This window comes from Hyperolius riggenbachi, chromosome 4 (genome assembly GCF_040937935.1).
Source record: "Hyperolius riggenbachi isolate aHypRig1 chromosome 4, aHypRig1.pri, whole genome shotgun sequence".
Classification (NCBI taxonomy): domain Eukaryota; kingdom Metazoa; phylum Chordata; class Amphibia; order Anura; family Hyperoliidae; genus Hyperolius; species Hyperolius riggenbachi.
In genome coordinates, this window is record NC_090649.1 from 388,277,119 (window position 1) to 388,300,464 (window position 23,346).

Sequence of the window (23,346 nt, forward strand, 5' to 3'; positions counted from 1 at the left end):
AGAAGGCTGAACTTGTGTGCCAAAGCAAGTTTCAAGTTGTCTTCATTCATAGATTTCAGGCAGAGATTTGAAGCTACTTACTGCATAGCACCATCTGCCTAAGAGGTAGTACTGAAGGGGGTCCTCAGGATGCAGCTGTATTGCTTTGTCCAAATGTTCCTGAAAGGTTGAAAAAAACAATCAAATTAAAAACAAATCAATTAACCACTTCACCCCAAGGCGGTTTTTACCCTAACGGACAAGAGTGATTTTCACCTTTCAGTGCTCATCCCTTTCATTTGCCAATAGCTTAATCACTACTAATCGCAATGAAATGACCTATATCTTGTTTTTTTTCACCACAAATTGAGCTTTTTGGGGTTGATATTTGTTTTCAGTAATTACTTTATTTTCTATGCATTTTAAAGGGAAAAACAAGGAAAAAATGAAAAAATACACTATTTCTCCAATTTCATCCCCTATGGTTTTAATATAAACACTGCTACTGTACATAAAACCCACACCTTTTATCTGCCCATTTGTCCTGGTTATCACAAGATTTTAATTATGTCCCTAGTACAAAGTATGGTGACAATATACCATTTGGAAATGAAGGTGTATTTTTTTTTTTGTGGTTTTTTTCTCTCACAATTTTCACGTGCACGTGCATGCACGTGCACCCGCGGGAGCGCGCACGTGCACACGCACAGAGGCAGCAGCACTGTCTGACTTATAAAAACGTCCTGGAGTCATTAAGAAACTCTAGCAGGACGTTTTTATAAGTCAGCATGTCATTAAGTGGTTAAAGTACATAAAATGTGCAGCAAGAGTCATGAGCTTACATGTCCCGAGTATTCCAAACTACTCTGGCAGCAGTGTTGCCAACCGTCCGTCTATGGACGGGCAGTCCGTAATAAAGACCTGAAATTTCCCCTGTCCGTACTGCCCGTCCTTATGGGACAGGCGTCCGTTAAAATAACTCTCTGGCACTGCTGCTGCTATAGGCAGCCAGGTCCTTTCTCCCTTTCCCTCCCGCCCTCCAATCAGGAGCTTCTATTTTCCCCTTGCCTCCCACCCACCAATCAGAAGCTTCTTTTTCCCTTTCCTGCCCACCAATCAGGAGCTTCTATTTTCCCCTTTCCTTCCGCCCACCAATCAGGAGCTTCTTTCCCCTTCTGCCCTCCAATGAGGAGCTTTCTTTTTTATGCTGGTGCCCTCCTCCAGCCAATGAGAGAGGCAGCCAGCAGACAGAGCTCGCCCTCCACAAACTACGTCGCGTCTACAGCAGCAGCCAGACAGTAAGCACAACAGGAGTGAGAACTGCCTACTGCTCACAGCCGTGTTCTTTAGATCTCAGCCAGCCAGGTATAAATTAGTGTAATTTATGTGAGATTGTGTCCTCTGCTCCGGGGTATATGACCTCTGCAGCCAGGAGCAGATGACACAGAATTCCTCTGCTTATGGTGTGTGTGACATAATGCAGAGCCCTGACAAGCAAGGCAGGGCTGCATGTCACACACAATGCTAATAATGGATGAAAATCTGCCCTAAAGTAATGCTGTGCAACTTAGTGTACTATTGCAGTCTAGTATTGCATACAAAACTTTTGTTTTAATGTGAGGTGCATGCATTTTATATTATAGTTACATAAAGGAGATACATAAATTATATCAGCCATTTCTCAGTGAATTATATAATAGGAAATAAATGTACCTTACAATAAAACCTCACTGCACCACCAAGGCAAGATTTGGACATATGAAAAATGCCATAATAATCTACCCCTCTGAGGTAGATGGCTGACCAGGGTTGCCAAGCATCCATATTTAGAAGCACTGTCTATCCAAATGCTCCCTAAAATCACTTGTCTGTTCTTACCCGTCCCGTAGTGTGTGCTCCTGCTGTCCAGTGCACTTTCAGACAGCTATCCTATGCGCATGCTCTTGGCATACGTGCTTTGCTGTCCTAGGCTATTTGTGGGTGGTGGAACATTGTCTAATTACTTTTAGGGTCACTTTACCTGTGTTTTAGGAGAGAACTTGGGTCCACTGTATTTGTGTTACTCTGTTACATAACAGTTAGCTCAGCCCACATCCTGTCGTGGCCACACCATTTTTTTGCCACGGCACGCATAGCGCCGCACTCCTATTCTGGTCCAACCCCCCCCCCCCCCCCCCCAGTCAAACGTGAAAAACCCAATGTGGCTCTTGAGTTAAAAGTTGGCCCACCCCTGGATTAAAATAGACTGTGAGCTCCTCTGAGGACAGTCAGTGGCATGATAATTTACTCTGTGAATTGCTGCCGCAGATTTAAGTGCTATTTAAATACCTAATAATATGGTAGGACATTAGACTATGACAGGATTAAATTGTGAGCTCCTCTGAGGATTGAGTGACATGACTATGTACCCTGTAAAGTGCTGCAGAAGATGTCATTGCTATACAGGGCTGTTGAGTTGGTACAAAAGTCATCCAACTCCGATGCCTTTTATGAAACCACCAACTCCAGGTACCCAAATATTGCTCTGACTCCTCGACTCCGACTCCACAGCCCTGGCTATTTAAATATTTAAAATAATAATAATGGTTAAAAGTGCGCTTTTAACTCCGCCCCCAACTCCGCCCCCTGTCCGTCCAAAATTTTGAGTGTCCTGCTTTTTGGGGCCTTTTGTCCGTCAAAAATTAGAAAATAGGTTGGCAACCCTGTCTGGCAGTCATCACTTCTCATTGTAGATCTGCTGCTCAAGAGACTAAAAAAGTTGCATATTTTCTGCACTTACGAGGTGCAACAGGTTATTTTAGACCATTTTCCCTGCAGCAAGAGATGTGCTTGATTAGTGGAAGGGTGAAATGTGTTGAGTGATTACCATGGTAATAAGCACATACAGTCATCATATATCTACCTGACTACCTTTTGCAGACAACAAACAAACATTAAACCCTATTACTACTGGTCTGCTAAACCCTCTGCGCATTCTAAAATGGTATAATATAGTAAAAAGAGTTTCACATGCAATATCTACTGTGAGGTTATTTCTTCATCGTTTGAAGTTTCAGAATTTCTGAAGAGCAGTTTGGCAGAGATGGATGCTTCAAAGGACACACTAACACACACCCGGTGCCCTCATTCACTCAATTGCCCGAAGGCCACAAGCCAGCTGCCGGGCCTCCCAGGTCTCCATCCAACTTTATTGTGGTCCCCGGGGCCCCTGCAGAGTTTTAGGCAGCGTAGAGATTCACCTGTCCCAGCTGGTGCGCTCCTCCATTAGTCCATTAGCTCCCCAATTCATCCTCGCAGGGGCGCGTTATTACGTAATATGTTGCCTGGTCAGTGAGAAGATGTGGCCAGCGGGGATGAAAATGGAACACATTGACCAATGGTGGAGTGTGCCAATCAGAATAGGCGGGTCCCAAAGCTGTCCAAAACTCTGCAGAGCACCAACAGGTACCACAATAAAGTTGGGGGATGGGGCCACAGCCAACTTGGAGTCACTGGGGTGGAATGTACCAGAAATAAAGGGGATCCTGATGCCACTTACTGGGGTGTCATGGATGAATTTTGCACCGGGGGCCCATTGTAAATAGAACCTATGAATGTTATTGTATCAGGTCGCACATTAAATAAATCTTATGCCAGCAATAATGAATCAGGAATCCACTGAGCTTCAGTAATCTGCAGTAATGTATGCACAGGTAAGCACAACTTTACTGCAATAATGAATCAGGCATCCACTGAGCTTCAGTAATCTGCAGTAATGTATGCACAGGTAAGCACAACCATACTGCAATAATGAATCAGGCATCCACTGAGCTTCAGTAATCTGCAGTAATGTATGCACAGGTAAGCACAACCATACTGCTATAATGAATCAGGCATCCACTGAGCTTCAGTAATCTGCAGTAATTTATGCACAGGTAAGCACAGCCTTACTGCAATAATGAATCAGGCATCCACTGAGCTTCAGTAATCTGCAGTAATGTATGCACAGGTAAGCACAACCATACTGCTATAATGAATCAGGCATCCACTGAGCTTCAGTAATCTGCAGTAATGTATGCACAGGTAAGCACAACCTTACTGCAATAATGAATCAGGCATCCACTGAGCTTCAGTAATCTGCAATAATTTATGCACAGGTAAGCACAACCATACTGCTATAATGAATCAGGCATCCACTGAGCTTCAGTAATCTGCAGTAATTTATGCACAGGTAAGCACAGCCTTACTGCAATAATGAATCAGGCATCCACTGAGCTTCAGTAATCTGCAGTAATGTATGCACAGGTAAGAACAACCATACTGCTATAATGAATCAGGCATCCACTGAGCTTCAGTAATCTGCAGTAATTTATGCGAAGGTAAGCACAACCTTACTGCAATAATGAATCAGGCATCCACTGAGCTTCAGTAATCTGCAGTAAAGTATGCACAGGTAAGCACAACCATACTGCTATAATGAATCAGGCATCCACCGAGCTTCAGTAATCTGCAGTAATGTATGCACAGGTAAGCACAACCATACTGCAATAATGAATCAGGCATCCACTGAGCTTCAGTAATCTGCAATAATTTATGCACAGGTAAGCACAACCTTCCTGCTATAATGAATCAGGCATCCACTGAGCCTCAGTAATCTGCAGTAATTTATGCACAGGTAAGCACAGCCTTACTGCAATAATGAATCAGGCATCCACTGAGCTTCAGTAATCTGCAGTAATGTATGCACAGGTAAGCACAACCTTACTGCAATAATGAATCAGGCATCCACTGAGCTTCAGTAATCTGCAATAATGTATGCACAGGTAAGCACAACCTTACTGCAATAATGAATCAGGCATCCACTGAGCTTCAGTAATCTGCAGTAATGTATGCACAGGTAAACACAACCATACTGCTATAATGAATCAGGCATCCACTGAGTTTCAGTAATCTGCAGTAATGTATGCACAGGCAAGCACAACCTTACTGCAATAATGAATCAGGCATCCACTGAGCTTCAGTAATCTGCAATAATTTAAGCACAGGTAAGCACAACCATACTGCTATAATGAATCAGGCATCCACTGAGCTTCAGTAATCTGCAGTAATTTATGCACAGGTAAGCACAACCTTACTGCAATAATGAATAAGGCATCCACAGAGCTTCAGTAATCTGCAGTAATGTATGCACAGGTAAGCACAACCTTACTGCAATAATGAATCAGGCATCCACAGAGCTTCAGTAATCTGCAGTAATGTATGCACAGGTAAGCACAACCTTACTGCAATAATGAATCAGGCATTCACTGAGCTTCAGTAATCTGCAGTAATGTATGCACAGGTAAGCACAACCATACTGCTATAATGAATCAGGCATCCACTGAGCCTCAGTAATCTGCAGTAATTTATGCACAGGTAAGCACAACCTTACTGCAATAATGAATCAGGCATCCACTGAGCTTCAGTAATCTGCCGTAATGTATGCACAGGTAACCACAACCTTACTGCAATAATGAATCAGGCATCCACTGAGCTTCAGTAATCTGCAATAATCTATGCACAGGTAAGCACAACCATACTGCTATAATGAATCAGGCATCCACTGAGCTTCAGTAATCTGCAGTAATTTATGCACAAGTAAGCACAACCTTACGGCAATAATGAATCAGGCATCCACTGAGCTTCAGTAATCTGCAGTAATGTATGCACAGGTAAGCACAACCATACTGCTATAATGAATCAGGCATCCACTGAGCCTCAGTAATCTGCAGTAATGTATGCACAGGTAAGCACAGCCTTACTGCAATAATGAATCAGGCATCCACTGAGCTTCAGTAATCTGCAGTAATGTATGCACAGGTAAGCACAACCTTACTGCAATAATGAATCAGGCATCCACTGAACTTCAGTAATCTGCAGTAATGTATGCACAGGTAAGCACAACCTTACTGCAATAATGAATCAGGCATCCACTGAGCTTCAGTAATCTGCAATAATGTATGCACAGGTAAGCACAACCTTACTGCAATAATGAATCAGGCATCCACTGAGCTTCAGTAATCTGCAGTAATGTATGCACAGGTAAGCACAACCTTACTGCAATAATGAATCAGGCATCCACTGAGCTTCAGTAATCTGCAGTAATTTATGCACAGGTAAGCACAACCTTACTGCAATAATGAATCAGGCATCCACTGAGCTTCAGTAATCTGCAGTAATGTATGCACAGGTAAGCACAACCTTACTGCAATAATGAATCAGGCATCCACTGAGCTTCAGTAATCTGAAATAATTTATGCACAGGTAAGCACAACCTTACTGCAATAATAAATCAGGCATCCACTGAGCTTCAGTAATCTGCAATAATGTATGCACAGGTAAGCACAACCTTACTGCAATAATAAATCAGGCATCCACTGAGCTTCAGTAATCTGCAGTAATTTATGCAAAGGTAAGCACAACCTTACTGCAATAATGAATCAGGCATCCACTGAGCTTCAGTAATCTGCAGTAATGTATGCACAGGTAAGCACAACCTTACTGCAATAATGAATCAGGCATCCACTGAGCTTCAGTAATCTGCAGTAATGTATGCACAGGTAAGCACAACCTTACTGCAATAATGAATCAGGCATCCACTGAGCTTCAGTAATCTGCAATAATGTATGCACAGGTAAGCACAACCTTACTGCAATAATAAATCAGGCATCCACTGAGCTTCAGTAATCTGCAGTAATTTATGCACAGGTAAGCACAGCCTTACTGCAATAATGAATCAGGCATCCACTGAGCTTCAGTAATCTGCCGTAATGTATGCACAGGTAACCACAACCTTACTGCAATAATGAATCAGGCATCCACTGAGCTTCAGTAATCTGCAGTAATTTATGCACAGGTAAGCACAACCTTACTGCAATAATGAATCAGGCATCCACTGAGCTTCAGTAATCTGCAGTAATGTATGCACAGGTAAGCACGACCTTACTGCAATAATGAATCAGGCATCCACTGAGCTTCAGTAATCTGAAATAATGTATGCACAGGTAAGCACAACCTTACTGCAATAATGAATCAGGCATCCACTGAGATTCAGTAATCTGCAGTAACTTATGCAAAGGTAAGCACAACCTTACTGCAATAATGAATCAGGCATCCACTAAGCTTCAGTAATCTGCAGTAATGTATGCACAGGCAAGCACAACCTTACTGCAATAATGAATCAGGCATCCACTGAGCTTCAGTAATCTGCAATAATTTAAGCACAGGTAAGCACAACCATACTGCTATAATGAATCAGGCATCCACTGAGCTTCAGTAATCTGCAGTAATTTATGCACAGGTAAGCACAACCTTACTGCAATAATGAATCAGGCATCCACAGAGCTTCAGTAATCTGCAGTAATGTATGCACAGGTAAGCACAACCTTACTGCAATAATGAATCAGGCATCCACAGAGCTTCAGTAATCTGCAGTAATGTATGCACAGGTAAGCACAACCTTACTGCAATAATGAATCAGGCATTCACTGAGCTTCAGTAATCTGCAGTAATGTATGCACAGGTAAGCACAACCATACTGCTATAATGAATCAGGCATCCACTGAGCCTCAGTAATCTGCAGTAATTTATGCACAGGTAAGCACAACCTTACTGCAATAATGAATCAGGCATCCACTGAGCTTCAGTAATCTGCCGTAATGTATGCACAGGTAACCACAACCTTACTGCAATAATGAATCAGGCATCCACTGAGCTTCAGTAATCTGCAATAATCTATGCACAGGTAAGCACAACCATACTGCTATAATGAATCAGGCATCCACTGAGCTTCAGTAATCTGCAGTAATTTATGCACAAGTAAGCACAACCTTACGGCAATAATGAATCAGGCATCCACTGAGCTTCAGTAATCTGCAGTAATGTATGCACAGGTAAGCACAACCATACTGCTATAATGAATCAGGCATCCACTGAGCCTCAGTAATCTGCAGTAATGTATGCACAGGTAAGCACAGCCTTACTGCAATAATGAATCAGGCATCCACTGAGCTTCAGTAATCTGCAGTAATGTATGCACAGGTAAGCACAACCTTACTGCAATAATGAATCAGGCATCCACTGAACTTCAGTAATCTGCAGTAATGTATGCACAGGTAAGCACAACCTTACTGCAATAATGAATCAGGCATCCACTGAGCTTCAGTAATCTGCAATAATGTATGCACAGGTAAGCACAACCTTACTGCAATAATGAATCAGGCATCCACTGAGCTTCAGTAATCTGCAGTAATGTATGCACAGGTAAGCACAACCTTACTGCAATAATGAATCAGGCATCCACTGAGCTTCAGTAATCTGCAGTAATTTATGCACAGGTAAGCACAACCTTACTGCAATAATGAATCAGGCATCCACTGAGCTTCAGTAATCTGCAGTAATGTATGCACAGGTAAGCACAACCTTACTGCAATAATGAATCAGGCATCCACTGAGCTTCAGTAATCTGAAATAATTTATGCACAGGTAAGCACAACCTTACTGCAATAATAAATCAGGCATCCACTGAGCTTCAGTAATCTGCAATAATGTATGCACAGGTAAGCACAACCTTACTGCAATAATAAATCAGGCATCCACTGAGCTTCAGTAATCTGCAGTAATTTATGCAAAGGTAAGCACAACCTTACTGCAATAATGAATCAGGCATCCACTGAGCTTCAGTAATCTGCAGTAATGTATGCACAGGTAAGCACAACCTTACTGCAATAATGAATCAGGCATCCACTGAGCTTCAGTAATCTGCAGTAATGTATGCACAGGTAAGCACAACCTTACTGCAATAATGAATCAGGCATCCACTGAGCTTCAGTAATCTGCAATAATGTATGCACAGGTAAGCACAACCTTACTGCAATAATAAATCAGGCATCCACTGAGCTTCAGTAATCTGCAGTAATTTATGCACAGGTAAGCACAGCCTTACTGCAATAATGAATCAGGCATCCACTGAGCTTCAGTAATCTGCCGTAATGTATGCACAGGTAACCACAACCTTACTGCAATAATGAATCAGGCATCCACTGAGCTTCAGTAATCTGCAGTAATTTATGCACAGGTAAGCACAACCTTACTGCAATAATGAATCAGGCATCCACTGAGCTTCAGTAATCTGCAGTAATGTATGCACAGGTAAGCACGACCTTACTGCAATAATGAATCAGGCATCCACTGAGCTTCAGTAATCTGAAATAATGTATGCACAGGTAAGCACAACCTTACTGCAATAATGAATCAGGCATCCACTGAGATTCAGTAATCTGCAGTAACTTATGCAAAGGTAAGCACAACCTTACTGCAATAATGAATCAGGCATCCACTAAGCTTCAGTAATCTGCAGTAACTTATGCACAGGTAAGCACAGCCTTACTGCACCATGATGAATCAACCTCTTTGAATCTTTATAATGCTGGATACACACGGTTCGTTCCCGCACTCGATTCCCGTCGATGCGTCGCTCCATTCCCATCGATTTGTTTATTTCCGACATGTCTGATTCGCGTTTCGATGGATCGTTAGGTCGATTTGCCATACTTTACATGGCAATTGACCTAAAAAATCATCGAAATGTGCTCGGAAATGTTCGGGAATAATCGATTAGTCGGGAATCGAGCGGCGCATTCGATGCGGGAACGAACCGTGTGTATTCAGCATAAAACAGATCTATACTTCCTTAGCAGAGTGAGCTATTGCATAGTTACAAGCGTGCCCCTTTGTTTGATTTGTAACATTTACAAATTATATTATGACAAACCTTGAAGAGATAGCCATTCTTGATTTTATTCTGTACATTGTCAAACTCAGACATGTATCCACACATTATTGCATACCTGGAAAAAAAAAGAAGATAAAAATGACCTTTGTATTTGTACACCTGTATACAGGAAAAAAACTATCATAATTAATAAGCAGTTATGTCTAATAAAGCTAAAATCCAGACGTACGTGAGAGAGAGGAGGAGGTTAGGATAGGACATGCAAAAAGGGGGTGGATAGGATAAGACACAGCAGAAGGGGATGGTTAGGGTTGGGCACAGAAGAGAGGAGGTCATGGTAAGGCACACAGAAGGAGATGGTTGGGGTTGGGCACAGAAGAGGGGGGGGGGGGGGTTAGGATAAGACACAGCAGAATGGTTAGGGTTAGGCACAGAAGGAGGGAGATTAGGATAAGACACAGTAGAAGGGATCGGTTAAGGTTAGGCACACAGAAGTGGATGGATAGGATAAGACACGGCAGAAGGGAATGGTTAGGATTAGGCACAGAAGAAGGAGGGAGGTTAGGATGAGACTCAGCCGAAGGGGATGGTTAAGATTAGGCACACAGAAGGGGATGAATAGGATAAGACACAGCAGAAGCGGGTCGTTGGGGTTAGGCACACAGAAAGGAATAAACAGGATAAGACACACAGAAGGGTATGGTCAGGGTTAGGCACAGAAGAATGGGGAGGTTAGCATAAGTCACACAGAAGGAGATGGTCGGGGTTAGGCACTGAAGAGTGGGGAGGTTAGGTTAAGACACACAAGGGTATGGTCAGGGTTAGGCACAGAAGAGTGGGAGGTTAGGATAAAAGACACAGCAGAAGGGTACAACCACCTCTATTGAGCAGTGTGAAATCATGTGAAAAGTGGCTGCAGTGTGTCCCAATGGAAAAGTATGATGTCTGCCAAACCTCCATATACAGTGGTTTGCAAAAGTATTCGGCCCCCTTGAAGTTTTCCACATTTTGTCATATTACTGCCACAAACCTGAATCAATTTTATTGGAATTCCATGTGAAAGACCAACACAAAGTTGTGTACATGTAAGCAGTGGAACGAAAATCATCCGTGATTCCAAACATTTTTTACAAATAAATAACTGCAAAGTGGGGTGTGCGTAATTATTCAGCCCCATTTGGTCTGAGTGCAGTCAGTTGCCCATAGACATTGCCTGATGAATGCTAATGACTAAATAGAGTGCACCTGTGTGTAATCTAATGTCAGTACAAATACAGCTGCTCTGTGACGGCCTCAGAGGTTCTCTAAGAGAATATTGGGTGCAACAACACCATGAAGTCCAAAGAACACACCAGACAGGTCAGGGATAAAGTTATTGAGAAATTTAAAACAGGCTTGGGTTACAAAAAGATTTCCAAAGCCTAGAACATCCCACGGAGCACTGTTCAAGCGATCACTCAGAAATGGAAGGAGTATGGCACAACTGTAAACCTACCAAGACAAGGCCGTCCACCTAAACTCACAGGCCGAACAAGGAGAGCGCTAATCAGAAATGCAGTCAAGAGGCCCATGGTGACTCTGGATGAGCTGCAGAGATCTACAGCTCAGGTGGGGGAATCTGTCCATAGGACAACTATTAGTCGTGCACTGCACAAAGTTGGCCTTTATGGAAGAGTGGCAAGAAGAAAGCCATTGTTAACAGAAAAGCATAAGAAGTCCCGTTTGCAGTTTGCCAAAAGCCATGTGGGAGACACAGCAAACATGTGGAAGAAGGTGCTCTGGTCAGATGAGGCCAAAACACTGCACATCACTCTCAACACACCATCCCCACTGTCAAATATGGTGGTGGCAGCATCATGCTCTGGGGGTGCTTCTCTTCAGCAGGGACAGGGAAGCTGGTCAGAGTTGATGGGAAGATGGATGAAGCCAAATACAGGGCAATCTTGGAAGAAAACCTCTAAAGCCCCATCTACACTATGGGACATTGCAGCGATCCGGCAGCAATCGCTGCAATGTCCCATAGTGCCGCCGGATCACCTCTTCCGCGTGCCCGCCGCGTCCCCGCTCGCCACGCGTGCGCCGCCATCAATACCCGCTCGATTCCCGCTCGTCCCCGCGCCGCGCCGCTTATCTTCCGCTCGATTCCCTGCCATTGTCCCCTAGCGGGGACCGAGCAGGGAATCGGCGGAAGCAAGATCCGTCCTGTCGGATCTTATCAATCGAGCCGCATCAGCGGCTTGATTGATAAGGAGCATCGCGGCCGCATCTACGCGTGTAGATGCGGCTTTAAAGTCTGCATGACTTGAGACTGGGGCGGAGGTTCACCTTCCAGCAGGACAACAACTTCAAACATAAAGCCAGGGCAACAATGGAATGATTTAAAACAAAACATATCCATGTGTTAGAATGGCCCAGTCAAAGTCCAGATCTAAATAGAATCAAGAATCCGTGGCAAGATCTGAAAACTGCAGTTCACAAACGCTGTCCATCTAATCTGACTGAGCTGGAGCTGTTTTGCAAAGAAGAATGGGCAAGGATTTAAGTCTCTAGATGTGCAAAGCTGGTAGAGACATACCCTAAAAGACTGGCAGCTGTAATTGCAGCAAAAGGTGGTTCTACAAAGTATTGACTCAGGGGGCTGAATAATTACGCACACCCCACTTTGCAGTTATTTTTTTTTTTTTTTTTTTAAATATTTGGAAATCTGTATGATTTTTGTTCCACTTCTCACGTGTGCACCACTTTGTATTGGTCTTTCACATGGAACTCCAATAAAATTGATTCAGGTTTGTGGCAGAAATGTGACAAAATGTGGAAAACTTCAAAAGTGCCAAATACTTTTGCAACCCACTGTAAAGGAGATAATTCAAAATAAAATGTAAACAAAGCAAACTTTCTAACTTTGCAACAATTAAGTTGTGGGACTGAAAAGGATTTACCATTCTGTATCAGAACATCTGGAGATGGATAGTGAGTTTGAATTCAAAATGACAAAATCTTTTTTCAGCTTGTGTAAGACCGTTCTAACAATTTATTTCCTGGATAGCATTACGGTACAATACTCTATTGCTATTGGATAGCATTAATCATTCACCAGTTACTTGTTGCCTGGAGTTATCCTTTAAACTACCGTATATTGCAAAAGTGCATATTATGCAATAATACCCAGCCTCTCAGCTGCTTTATTATGCCCGGGACAAATACCTCCATAAAAGAGAAGAAATTGAGAGCTCTGTTAGTGTTTCACACTTATGGTTTGCATTTTATTTATGTACACAATAGATGCTTTCTATGAATATTATTTCTGCTTAAAATAAGCATCTGTGGAGATCACCAAATGATAATACAAAGCCAACATCTGTTGAATATATATTGAAATAAAACTCTTCCATTAAGGTACACTTGAAACATTCTATAGGAGTAGTGGCCACCTCTGAACAATATGGTTTCTAGGTGCTGATTACAAAACATCTGCACTTGAAAGCTCAGCTCCCATACAGTTCTGTTGTGCCACTCCGCACTAAGCTCCTTGTCAGCCCTCAGACTTAACCATTTCCTTGAAAAATAGATTCAAGCTAGTCAAAACAGTCTATCCTGAAAGCATGACATAACCAGCACAATTGCAGCAAAGCTTTCAAAGATTCAGCAAATTCCAAAGGGAAAACCTTGTAGCCTACTCCTTTATGTCCACAGTAGCCAAAGTGAATACTATAGAGCCCAGTTTCAGGGGAGGTCTATTATAAAGGCATCTCATGTAGTGCCGCTGATCACCCTCTTTTTCCTGCTGCAGGACTGCATAGCCACACCGTACTGCTTGTGGTGGGAACAGGAGAGTCACTTACTTGTCATACTGTGTAGAACATATGTCAGTAAATTGTATTGGTCCATGGAGGTAGAGGGGTATAAGGCTGTCTTGTTCCTGCTGTAAACTGCTGGCAAGGAGGACAATGGTGGTGAGCTGTCACTTGAACAGGGCTGGGCAGAGCAGTAGGCAAAGAGTCAGTATGGGGGCACCTCAAAGGTCTGCCACAAGGCACTAGAACTTGTAATTATGCCCCTAGAGATTGGGTTAAAATTAATTGACAGGTACAAGAACTTTCAAGCAAAGGTGGAGAACACACCAAGGATTCTGACGAGTTGCCCTGGATATCTGCTCCATTTTTTCTGCAGTTGTTTTTGAACAATTAGCCTCACCATGTCTCCACTGTACAGGAAGCTAAATATTCTGATGCCCTATTGTGGTCTCTCCCCTGACAACTGGAGCATGGGTACAGCAGACCACCACATACTAAAAACTCCCCTGAATAGTGTCAATAACTTGAATACTAGAAGGAGGTGCACACCAGAAAAATTGTCCATGGAGTTCAGTGGTCTGAATTACTAATTAATCTCTAGAGTTCTCCAAACACTTCCAGGGAAGATGTGCTAAGTGATTCAGCAGTACTGTCTGCTATTATGTAGTAAAGATTGCAGCCCTTACTTGGGGGTCATAGATATAGTGAAAATATAAGTTTTTTCTCCTATGTAAGAGTACCTTGAGTCCACCATACAACCATATCCAGCGATCTGACCTGGAAGGCCAATACTACCTCTACCCAGAGAAAAGCCCAGCAGGGACTCCGCTAACTGAAGATGTTTGGTATGACACAGAAGCTTCTGGCAAACTTCTATTTGGCCTCTATTGAATCGGTTTATCCTGGTCCGGTATGCTGGCTCCTCCACCAGCCAAAGAAACAAACTACAGAGGTTCATCAGATCAGTGGAAAGGATCACTGGGAAACCCCTCCCACCACTGGACCTCCTCTACAACTCCAGACAGCGCTTCAGAGCAATACAGGTAGCTAGCGACTCCACATGCCTAGGCCATCGCTTCTTCAGTCAGCTCCCATCAAGCCGGAGATTTCGGGCAATCTCCACCAGGACCTCAAGGCATAGGAAGTGTTTTTTCCCCTCGGCTGTCAACCTCTTGAACTCCCTTCAACCGACCCCCCCCCTTCCCACCCAGTGCCCCTTGCCCCCCCAGCCCCCCAAGCTAGTTGTTGCAACAATCTGTAATTTGAGTGACTGCCTCTTCAACGTATCTTGCATACACTGCTGTATATTGTATACTGTATATTGTGTTCACTCTGCTGTTTATTGTGTGTCCTATCTCCTATTTGTGTCCTGTGATGTGCCAAATCCAATTCCGAGAATGACCCAGTCGTGTTTGGCAAATAAAATATTTCTGATTCTGAAGTTTTCTCCTAGGAGATCATTTTCACATACTGTTTAAAATATGTTTTCAGCACTCTGCAATTTAAAAAGTACCAAAAGGTAGATGCAAAGGTACTGACAAAAGTATTCTGAGTATTTTCTTGCTTGCTGTCGGCTTAAAAGGCATTTTATTGATAAGATGTGAAAATATCACCAAGGAGGAAACTTGGAGAAAAAGTTAATTGGATTGGGCCTACCATCTCTTCTATGCCATTTTTGTTTCAGGTTGTTGGGGATGCTGCACAACAAACACTAATTCACAGAACTACCGGTGACTCCAACGTCTAATAAAGCTCAAGCAAGCACAGCAATTAAGTCAACATTTCTTTATTTAACTAAATCTTAGAGCTAGTTCACAGTGGTAGGTTGTGTTGCAGAATAATTCTGCATGACATCTCACTGCCCAAGCTCTATGCCCAGTCTACATTGCAGTGCACACACATTAACACCTGCATTATGCAACGCACCACTGTGAATCCAGCTTAACGTGAATTGCCATATTGCCAGCACCTGTTAATTGCTACAGGTAATGTTAAATTACAAATTAGAGCATCACATGCTTCGTAAACAGTCATTTTGTACAGTTTTGTTAAGGTGCCAATAATTTTTTCTGGGCCACGTTTGACGTTTTGAATGGAACGTCTTAGATTTTCTTCTCTCTGCTTTTTTGTGTTCTTCCAGTGCTAATAAAAGACATAAACATGACTATATTAAATAGTTTGTTATTGGAACAATGATCTGGGAGAAGTGGTGTTATTTCTGACATAAATGTATGGGTGCCAATATTTTTGGCCTCGACTCTTTTAAGCCAGAAAAAAAAAATGAGTTTTACTCACCTGGGGCTACCATCCCCCTGCAGCAGTCCTGTGCCCTCGCAGCCACTCACTAATCCTCTGGTCCCCCACTGCCAGCTAGTTTCGTGTTTGCCGACAGGCCCGTCAGGATTGGCCACGCGTAGCTTTTTCCGCATTCCAGGCTGTAATTAGCGCTATTGTGGGCCGCAATGCGTACAAGAATACGCATTGCCGCATATCTATGCGTGCGTAATGTGGTAACGCGTATTTTTTACGCGATGCAGCCCGCAATAGCGCTAATTACAGTCGGGAATGCGGAAAAAGCTACGCGCGGCCAGTCCTGACGGGCCTGTCGGCAAAAACGAAACTAGCTGGCAGCGGGGGACCAGAGGATTAGTGAGTGGCTGCGAGGGCACAGGACTGCTGCAGGGGGCTGGTAGAAGCCCCAGGTGAGTAAAACTCATTTTTTTTTTCTGGCTTAAGTGTCTCTTTAAGCGGAACCGAACTCTTGAACGGCACACAATGAAAAGCCTTTTTTCCACATAAACTCCCAGAAGAAATTAACTTCTCTGTGTTTGTTTAGGCAGATCAATGTGTCTAATTACTTCAAATCAGAAACTGTGAGTCTATTCACAGGAGAGCTCTGCCAAGGCAGCTCTCCACATAGTAAACACCGTTTCAGTGCCTTCTACAAAAGTGGAACCAAGTAAAATTTAAGGTTTTGTTAGGATTTCCATAAATTGTAATGAAGAAAAACTTTTCTCCATAAAGGTTATCATGCTTTGGCTAAGCTTTTGGAGCAGAGACGAAGTTCTGAGTTTGGAGTGTAGAAAATTACATACCTACTTACTGTAACAAGAGGGAAGCCTCTGGATCCTAATAAGGCTTCCCTCTGGTCCCTCATTGCCGCTCGAACACTCTAAAGATTACCAAGGCTTTGCCGGTAATCTGATTGAGGGTGCGCTACTCTTCAAGCACAAGCACGGCCGTACTGTGCCTGCGCAAGTACAGGTGAGCATGCGCAGTAAGCCAGAGCCACTCGTGCATGAGTAGCTATGTACTAATGCACAGGAGTGGCCGTGCTCGAGCAACTGCAACACGGCCACACTTGTGCCAAAAGTGGCACTGCTCTAACCAGTTGGAGAATACTGGGTAGCGACGGAGGATCAGAGGACCGCATGGTGCCTTCTCCTAAGGTAATAGTTTCTGAACCTGAGCTTTGGCTCAGGTTCTTTTTAAGTCTTACCAAATAGTTTATTCCTAATGAGCTTTAGTAACAGACCAGAAAGCTTCTAACTAACTTTACTATCAATAAAATGAGAGATATATTAACCACTTAAGGACCAGGGGTTTTTCTAATGATCGGTGCTGCGTGGGCTCTACAGCCCGCAGCACCGATCAGGATTGTGGCCGGGCGATCAGACTTCGGCTATTACGGAGTAGCGGGGGGGGCTCCTCAAAGCCCCCCTCCGCAGCCATTTCCGCCCTCTCTCCGCTTACCTCCATCTCCCTCTTGTTCTGTAATGCGCAGGACGGAAGTCCGTCCTGCGCATCCTAGGATAGGCTTTGGCCTATCAGATGCCGGCGATCCCCGGCCAATCAGAGGCCCGGGATCGCCGATCTGCATTACGGCGCTGCTGCGCAGCAGCGCCGTATGATGTAAACAGCGGGGATTTCTTCCCCGCGTGTTTACATTTCGCCGGTGAGCCGCGATCGGCGGCTCTCCGGCTGTTTACGGAGACACCCTCCGTGAACTGGCATGGAAAGGCCGCTCGATCGAGCAGCCGTTTCCATGCTATACCACTAACGACCCGCCGACGCCTATCGGCGTTAGGCGGCCGTTAAGTGGTTAAATAATGAAAGAAAAAAAATCATCTAGCACTATACAAGCACTAAAGTCACCTTGATCATCATGAGAACTGCATTTGACCATTGCCTTAACAGTTACTTGAGACACGGCGTTCCTGAATAGCACATTCCACAGCACAGACAGAGACTGTCTGTTCCCGAGTCTATTCACCGGGTGCCCCTCACAGAACCCTTTCAATGAAGTGGCTCACACATGCTGCTCTACCCACTGAGAACTGGGCACAGGTCATCGTCTCACACCACAAAATCATCCAAACACTTTTCAGATGTTCCTTGCTTTCTCACCCCACGCTGAAACCTGACACATTACAAACCATCTAGCAAAGAAAAAGAGGAAAAAAAGAACAAAACTACCAAATAAAAAATTACCTTACATTTGGTTATTTTTATGCTACAAACCAGAAAACAACTACCAGCCTAATTATTAGGCGGTTATTAATCTGCCAGTGAAAGGCAATCTCGCAGTTCTTCGAAAAGTAAACACGGTAGTTGGCCTTGCGTGAGTCTTGGCAAGACTGTCAAACATTGTGAGGAAGGATGCAGAGTGTGATCAAAGAACACTGAAAAGAATCTGGCTAATCTTGCTGGTGCTCCTGTCAGCTGCAGCGGTGGCGTGCAAGGACTTCTCACATGAAGAGGGTGTAGAAACTGGAGGGGTCAATAAAGTTCATTTCTTAAAGAGACAGAGCTTCAATAACTTAACGGAAATAATAGAAGTAGGTAGCTCAGAGGTTCCTGGCAGTTTCTAAAAGCTACAAGGTTTGATATTTTTTCTTTCTCATTATCAGCGTAACTAAGCAAATGCTTCTCAATTATGTAGGCAAAAGGAATACTTTAATGTATATAATTTAGTAGAAGCACTGCTTCAGCTTGGATTTGAATATTTACTGGTCAACTTGAGGTAGCAGATAATATTTATTATTATTCTAGTGGTAAATTTGTACATTTCAGGACATGGCTAATGTTCTCCTGTGATTGTCGCGCTTTGAAAGTCATGTAACGGATTGTTGTGTCTAGTTACTAAGGCTATCAGCAACGTTGACAGGCATGTTTGCATGTACTTTCTAATAATAGGGGAGGATTAGACCCATCATGGTTTGCTGTGTAGATTTGTTCTGCAATTCAATATCAAAGGTACATGGTTTTATGTAAACATCTGCATCTAACAGTTCCTTACAGTGAACCTGAAGAGAAAAAACTTGCTTCAGGTTACTTACCTAGAGGGAATGCTCTGTACACCACAGTCTTCCCTCCGTCATCTTGGTCTAGCGCCGTTCCCCGTAGAAGCTATTTAAATGTACTTCTTATTTGTATGTGTACACAAGTATTTTACAATTTTTTGTGATAGTAGCCCTCTAATTAAAGATCCTTAAAGTGAGCTATGTGGGTGCATCAGGTTCGCCCATGGGTCTGTCAATATTTATGACCAGTGTCTAACATTAGAATGGCAGAAGTGCGCATTTAAGAAAAAAGTTATCCTTTAATAATAATGATAAACACACAATGCCATGATATGGCTGAAAATTACTGAGGTGAATATGGGAAAAAATAACAACCCATAAACTGGATAACTGAGATCTTTTAGTACTGCACTCAGCTTTCTCTGTATAATAAGCAGTTCCCGCTATGACACAGTGACAAATAGGGAGGGGAAGTACATTAAATGGAGGAGACCAGACACGTGTACATGGCAGCTTGCAGCCGGGTCACTTTGGTGCATGGTGAGTCGGGTGACGGCGGCGTTAATTACTATTTCCCCTCATATCAACTCTGAGGTAGAAGTAATGTGGGGTCCGGCAATCGCCAGATCCCCGAATTAACCATAAACGGGCCGCAGACTAGTGTATTACTGCTATAGCCGTGGCAAATTACGGTGCCACGCCCCAAAAAGCTCTGCCTCAGCCAGTAGACCGTGGCGTCTCCACAAATTTTCTAAATCTGCGTACATTGTGTGGCTGTAGTGATTCCCACTACTTTGAGAACACTTTAATGTGATCTCAGAGCAATTACTCTACGAGCTTAAATTACCAATATACTGAAGGAAAGTGGTAATATAAAACATATATTACATATTCTTACATATGTAAAAATCTTCCCTATTCTTATGCAATACTACTGTATATCATTTCCTGATTACTTTTAGTCTCAAAATAAGTAAACGAAAACAAATTATACAGAGCCATCAAGAGACCATTATAGTATCCACAGGTGAAAACCAACTAGCACATACAGAAAAATGAGGGTCCAAGCAACAGCTGTCTATGACCACTCCAATTTTTAAACCAGCCTTTCTCAAACAGTTATGACTGGAGGAACCCTTCCAAAAAATGTTAGATCTCGGGGAACCCTGCATACAAAATTATATCCTTATTTTACTATGATAGATAAGATGACATTTTCAAACAAAATGTTTCCGGTTTTCCTGAAATCCAGTTTATTTTGACAGATATGTTAGCCTACTTTTCAGTAATTATTAGCCTGAAATAACAAATGCAGCAATTGTTACCATCTACATAAGAAATGCAGCAATCACTACTCTCCCTTCCCCCATGTAAGGATAGCCATAATCATCAAGCCCCCAATACAAAAATCATTACCATTCTATAAGTGCTGTCATCATGTCTCCATTATACAATGTGTGGGCACCTTTTCCTCATATAGCATGTGGCATCTGCTACTAACTTCCCTTCCCCCACTTACAGCACTTGGCTCCGGTTCCCCAACGTCCCTACCATACAACTTACCAGCCATTTTCTCCAGCATCCCCCACATATAACTTACCAATCACTTCCCTAACACTCACTAACAGCTTCAGTTTCCTCCTCTGACACTGATTCGCTCTCTCAAATGTCCCTGGCAGGTGCATGCAAGCCAGACTTAAGAAAGAAAAAAAAAAACCTTCAGCAATGCACTGCAGTCCATATTGATTCACCAGCCACATCACTGATGAACCAGGATTACTTTGTCCCGTGGAAGAAAAAAAAAACCTATTTCCCTACAGAAATGACTTTTTACTAGCTTGCACCGCAGTACTCAGTATTTAAGTGCTTATTACATTTGCACAGGGATGTTAAGGAGTGGAGAATGACAATTTACAACCCAAGAAGTGGGGAGGGGGGAGAATAAAAAAAACCAAAAAGCATAAACACTGAAAACAAAAAAGATAAGCACACAAGTACACATAATACTGTATTAATATAATACAGGGTAAGCTTAAACGCTACATACTCAGACTGACATTCTAGAATCTTAAAACGGAGTCAATAATGCAAAGGACATCTGAAGTGAAAATAAACTGATGAGAAAAACAATTGTATCCATCCTCTTCCTCCTAAAATGACTTTTTTAGATATCCCACAGTTTTATTTTATTTTTAAATCTAGTTTTTAAGTTTTTATTGTTTCATTGTCTCTGCTCAATGACACCTTCATTGAAGTATGCTAAAGCTCAAATCTATGCATTATTGACCCTTTTTATCTCTTTCCTGCTCACAGAAGCCATTTACTGACAGCAAAGTATTTTATGGCTGTAATTAGTTATCAGTGAGGGTTATGCTATAGTCTGACCCAGTCCCACCCGGTCACGACCCGGACAGAAACTCACTTGCATACCTGATATTTAACTCTTTTAGGCAGAGAAAGAAAAAAGGAACACAGCATAGTTATTTGTGTGCTAGGCACTGTACATACACAAGTCTATCTCATCATGTCACATGTCACCTTGGTTGTCCTTTAAGTCATTTTATGCACACTGAAAGTGACACTGAAGCGAAAAATAAACGTATGATATAATGAATTGTATGTGTAGTATAGCTACAAAATAGAACATTAGCAGCCAAGAAGAGAGTCTCATATTTGTATTTTTCTTAATAGAGCTTTTTGTTTTATAACATTGCATAATTCTGTCATATTTGCAGTTTGAAAACCACACTCTGTATTTTAAACTAGAAAACAAAGCAGATATAATGACCCTTTGAACTTTCCTGTAGTAAAACCTTAAACAACCAAGAAACCGTGAGAGGCAGGTTGAGATAAGAGCTTCAGAAAGCCGGACTATCTTTGACCCCAAGCTCAGAGAAGCACTTTTGCAAACATAACAGCTGATGTTTCTTACCTCTTCCTGTACTGAATACAATATGAGATTATTTTCTTTGCTACTAATGTTCTATTTCTTAGCTGTAGAACACATACAATTCATTATCTTATAAGTTTATTTCCACTTCAGGTTTGCTTTAATTATCAAGTACACAATCACTTTAAATACTTGTAGGTAATTAATAATCTTACACAGCAGCAGAATTTCAGTGTTCTCACTCAATAATCAGCATGGGTACATTGTCCAGGGGAATCTACAATCTCACATCTGGCTTGTGTATGAAAACGAGGTGATTCCTCTTATTCCGCAGCAGCTAATCAGAAAAACTCAACATACCATAACTAAACGGATTGCAGCCAGAAAGAAAACAACGAAAAGGGAACAGGATTATCCAACACCTCCTAGACTTTGTTTCTCTTTGCGTGACAAGGAGATAGAGTGAGACTCGTTAAAACTGGTTAAGGCCAAAGGGTTTAAGGTAATTAGGATGTGTGGTCTGAAGAGATTGTCATATATTTCACCAACAAGCACGCATGGTCACTTATCTGCTATTAGCTGGCTGCAGGCTCTGCTATTCAACAACTTAATGGGAAAATATGCTGAACAAAAAAGGCAAACTAAGTAAATATGAAAATATTGCAGCTAATGAAAATAATGCTAATATTATACTGTATAGTACAGTTCCTAGTAACTACAGCAACAGAAAGAGATTTATTAAAGGGGTTCGGGGGGGGGGGGGGGGTTGAAAATAAAAATGGACACTTACCTGGGGCTTCTATCGGCCCCCTGTAGCTGTAATGTCCCGCGCCGTCCTCCAACAATGTTCCGTTGCCTGCCGCCCGTCCCAGTCTGATATTCGTCTAAGAAGACGAATAGTTCTCGCTCTTGCGCGTCATCAGGAGCTTACTGTGCAGGTACAGTACAAGGAAACTTCGTACTGCGCAGTAAGATGCCAATGATGTGCGCGGGAGCGAGCACGCGCATGGCCACGCCCGCGCAGCCGCAGTATAATTAGACGGCGGATTAGACCGGGGACCGGTGGCGGGGAACAGAGCATCGTTGGAGGAAGGCGTGGGACATTACAGCTGCAGGGGCCAATAGAAGCCCCAGGTAAGTGTCCGTTTTTATTTTCAACCCCACCCACAGAACTCCTTAAGCCATGTTAAAGAGGCACTGTAGTGACATATAGTATAATGCTGTAAGTTATTCAGGATACCCACTTTTCCAGAAATTTTCCTAGATTCAGCATAAGAAACACTGCCTATATGTACATATTGCTGTATATTGGCTGTATGTTGGTCTGTAGCCCCGTCTTCACAGTGATACATAGCCTAGGCTATTTAGCTGTGCAGCATTCTCCTCCAAAAGCATTCTGGGAGAACAGGTATTATTTGTACTGGCTTTGGAACTCTCAGTAAACAAACATTCTGTAGAGTTCGCCTGACAGAACTAAAGATGTTGCCACATGTGATAAAATGTCATAATGTAAATAGGGGGGAGGAAAGATTTTGTAATGGATAAACACTGACTAAATCATTTGTAAATTAATATTGTAAAAAAATAAGCAATTTTATTCTTTACGTTATTTTCACTACCGTTCCTCTT

General features: G+C 42.7%; 1 protein-coding gene across 1 annotated transcript in view; it reads right to left on the reverse strand.

Annotated features, from left to right (window-relative positions):
• The window catches only part of RMDN2 (regulator of microtubule dynamics 2), a 113,214-nt gene that overhangs the window by 25,866 nt on the left and 64,002 nt on the right, over nt 1–23,346 (reverse strand). Inside the window, exons 6-7 of the mRNA XM_068232144.1 lie at nt 9,770–9,845; nt 82–159 (exon numbers count right to left, since the gene is read on the reverse strand). Coding sequence (XP_068088245.1) covers nt 82–159; nt 9,770–9,845 — 154 coding nt within the window. The remainder of the gene's footprint in view (nt 1–81; nt 160–9,769; nt 9,846–23,346) is intronic.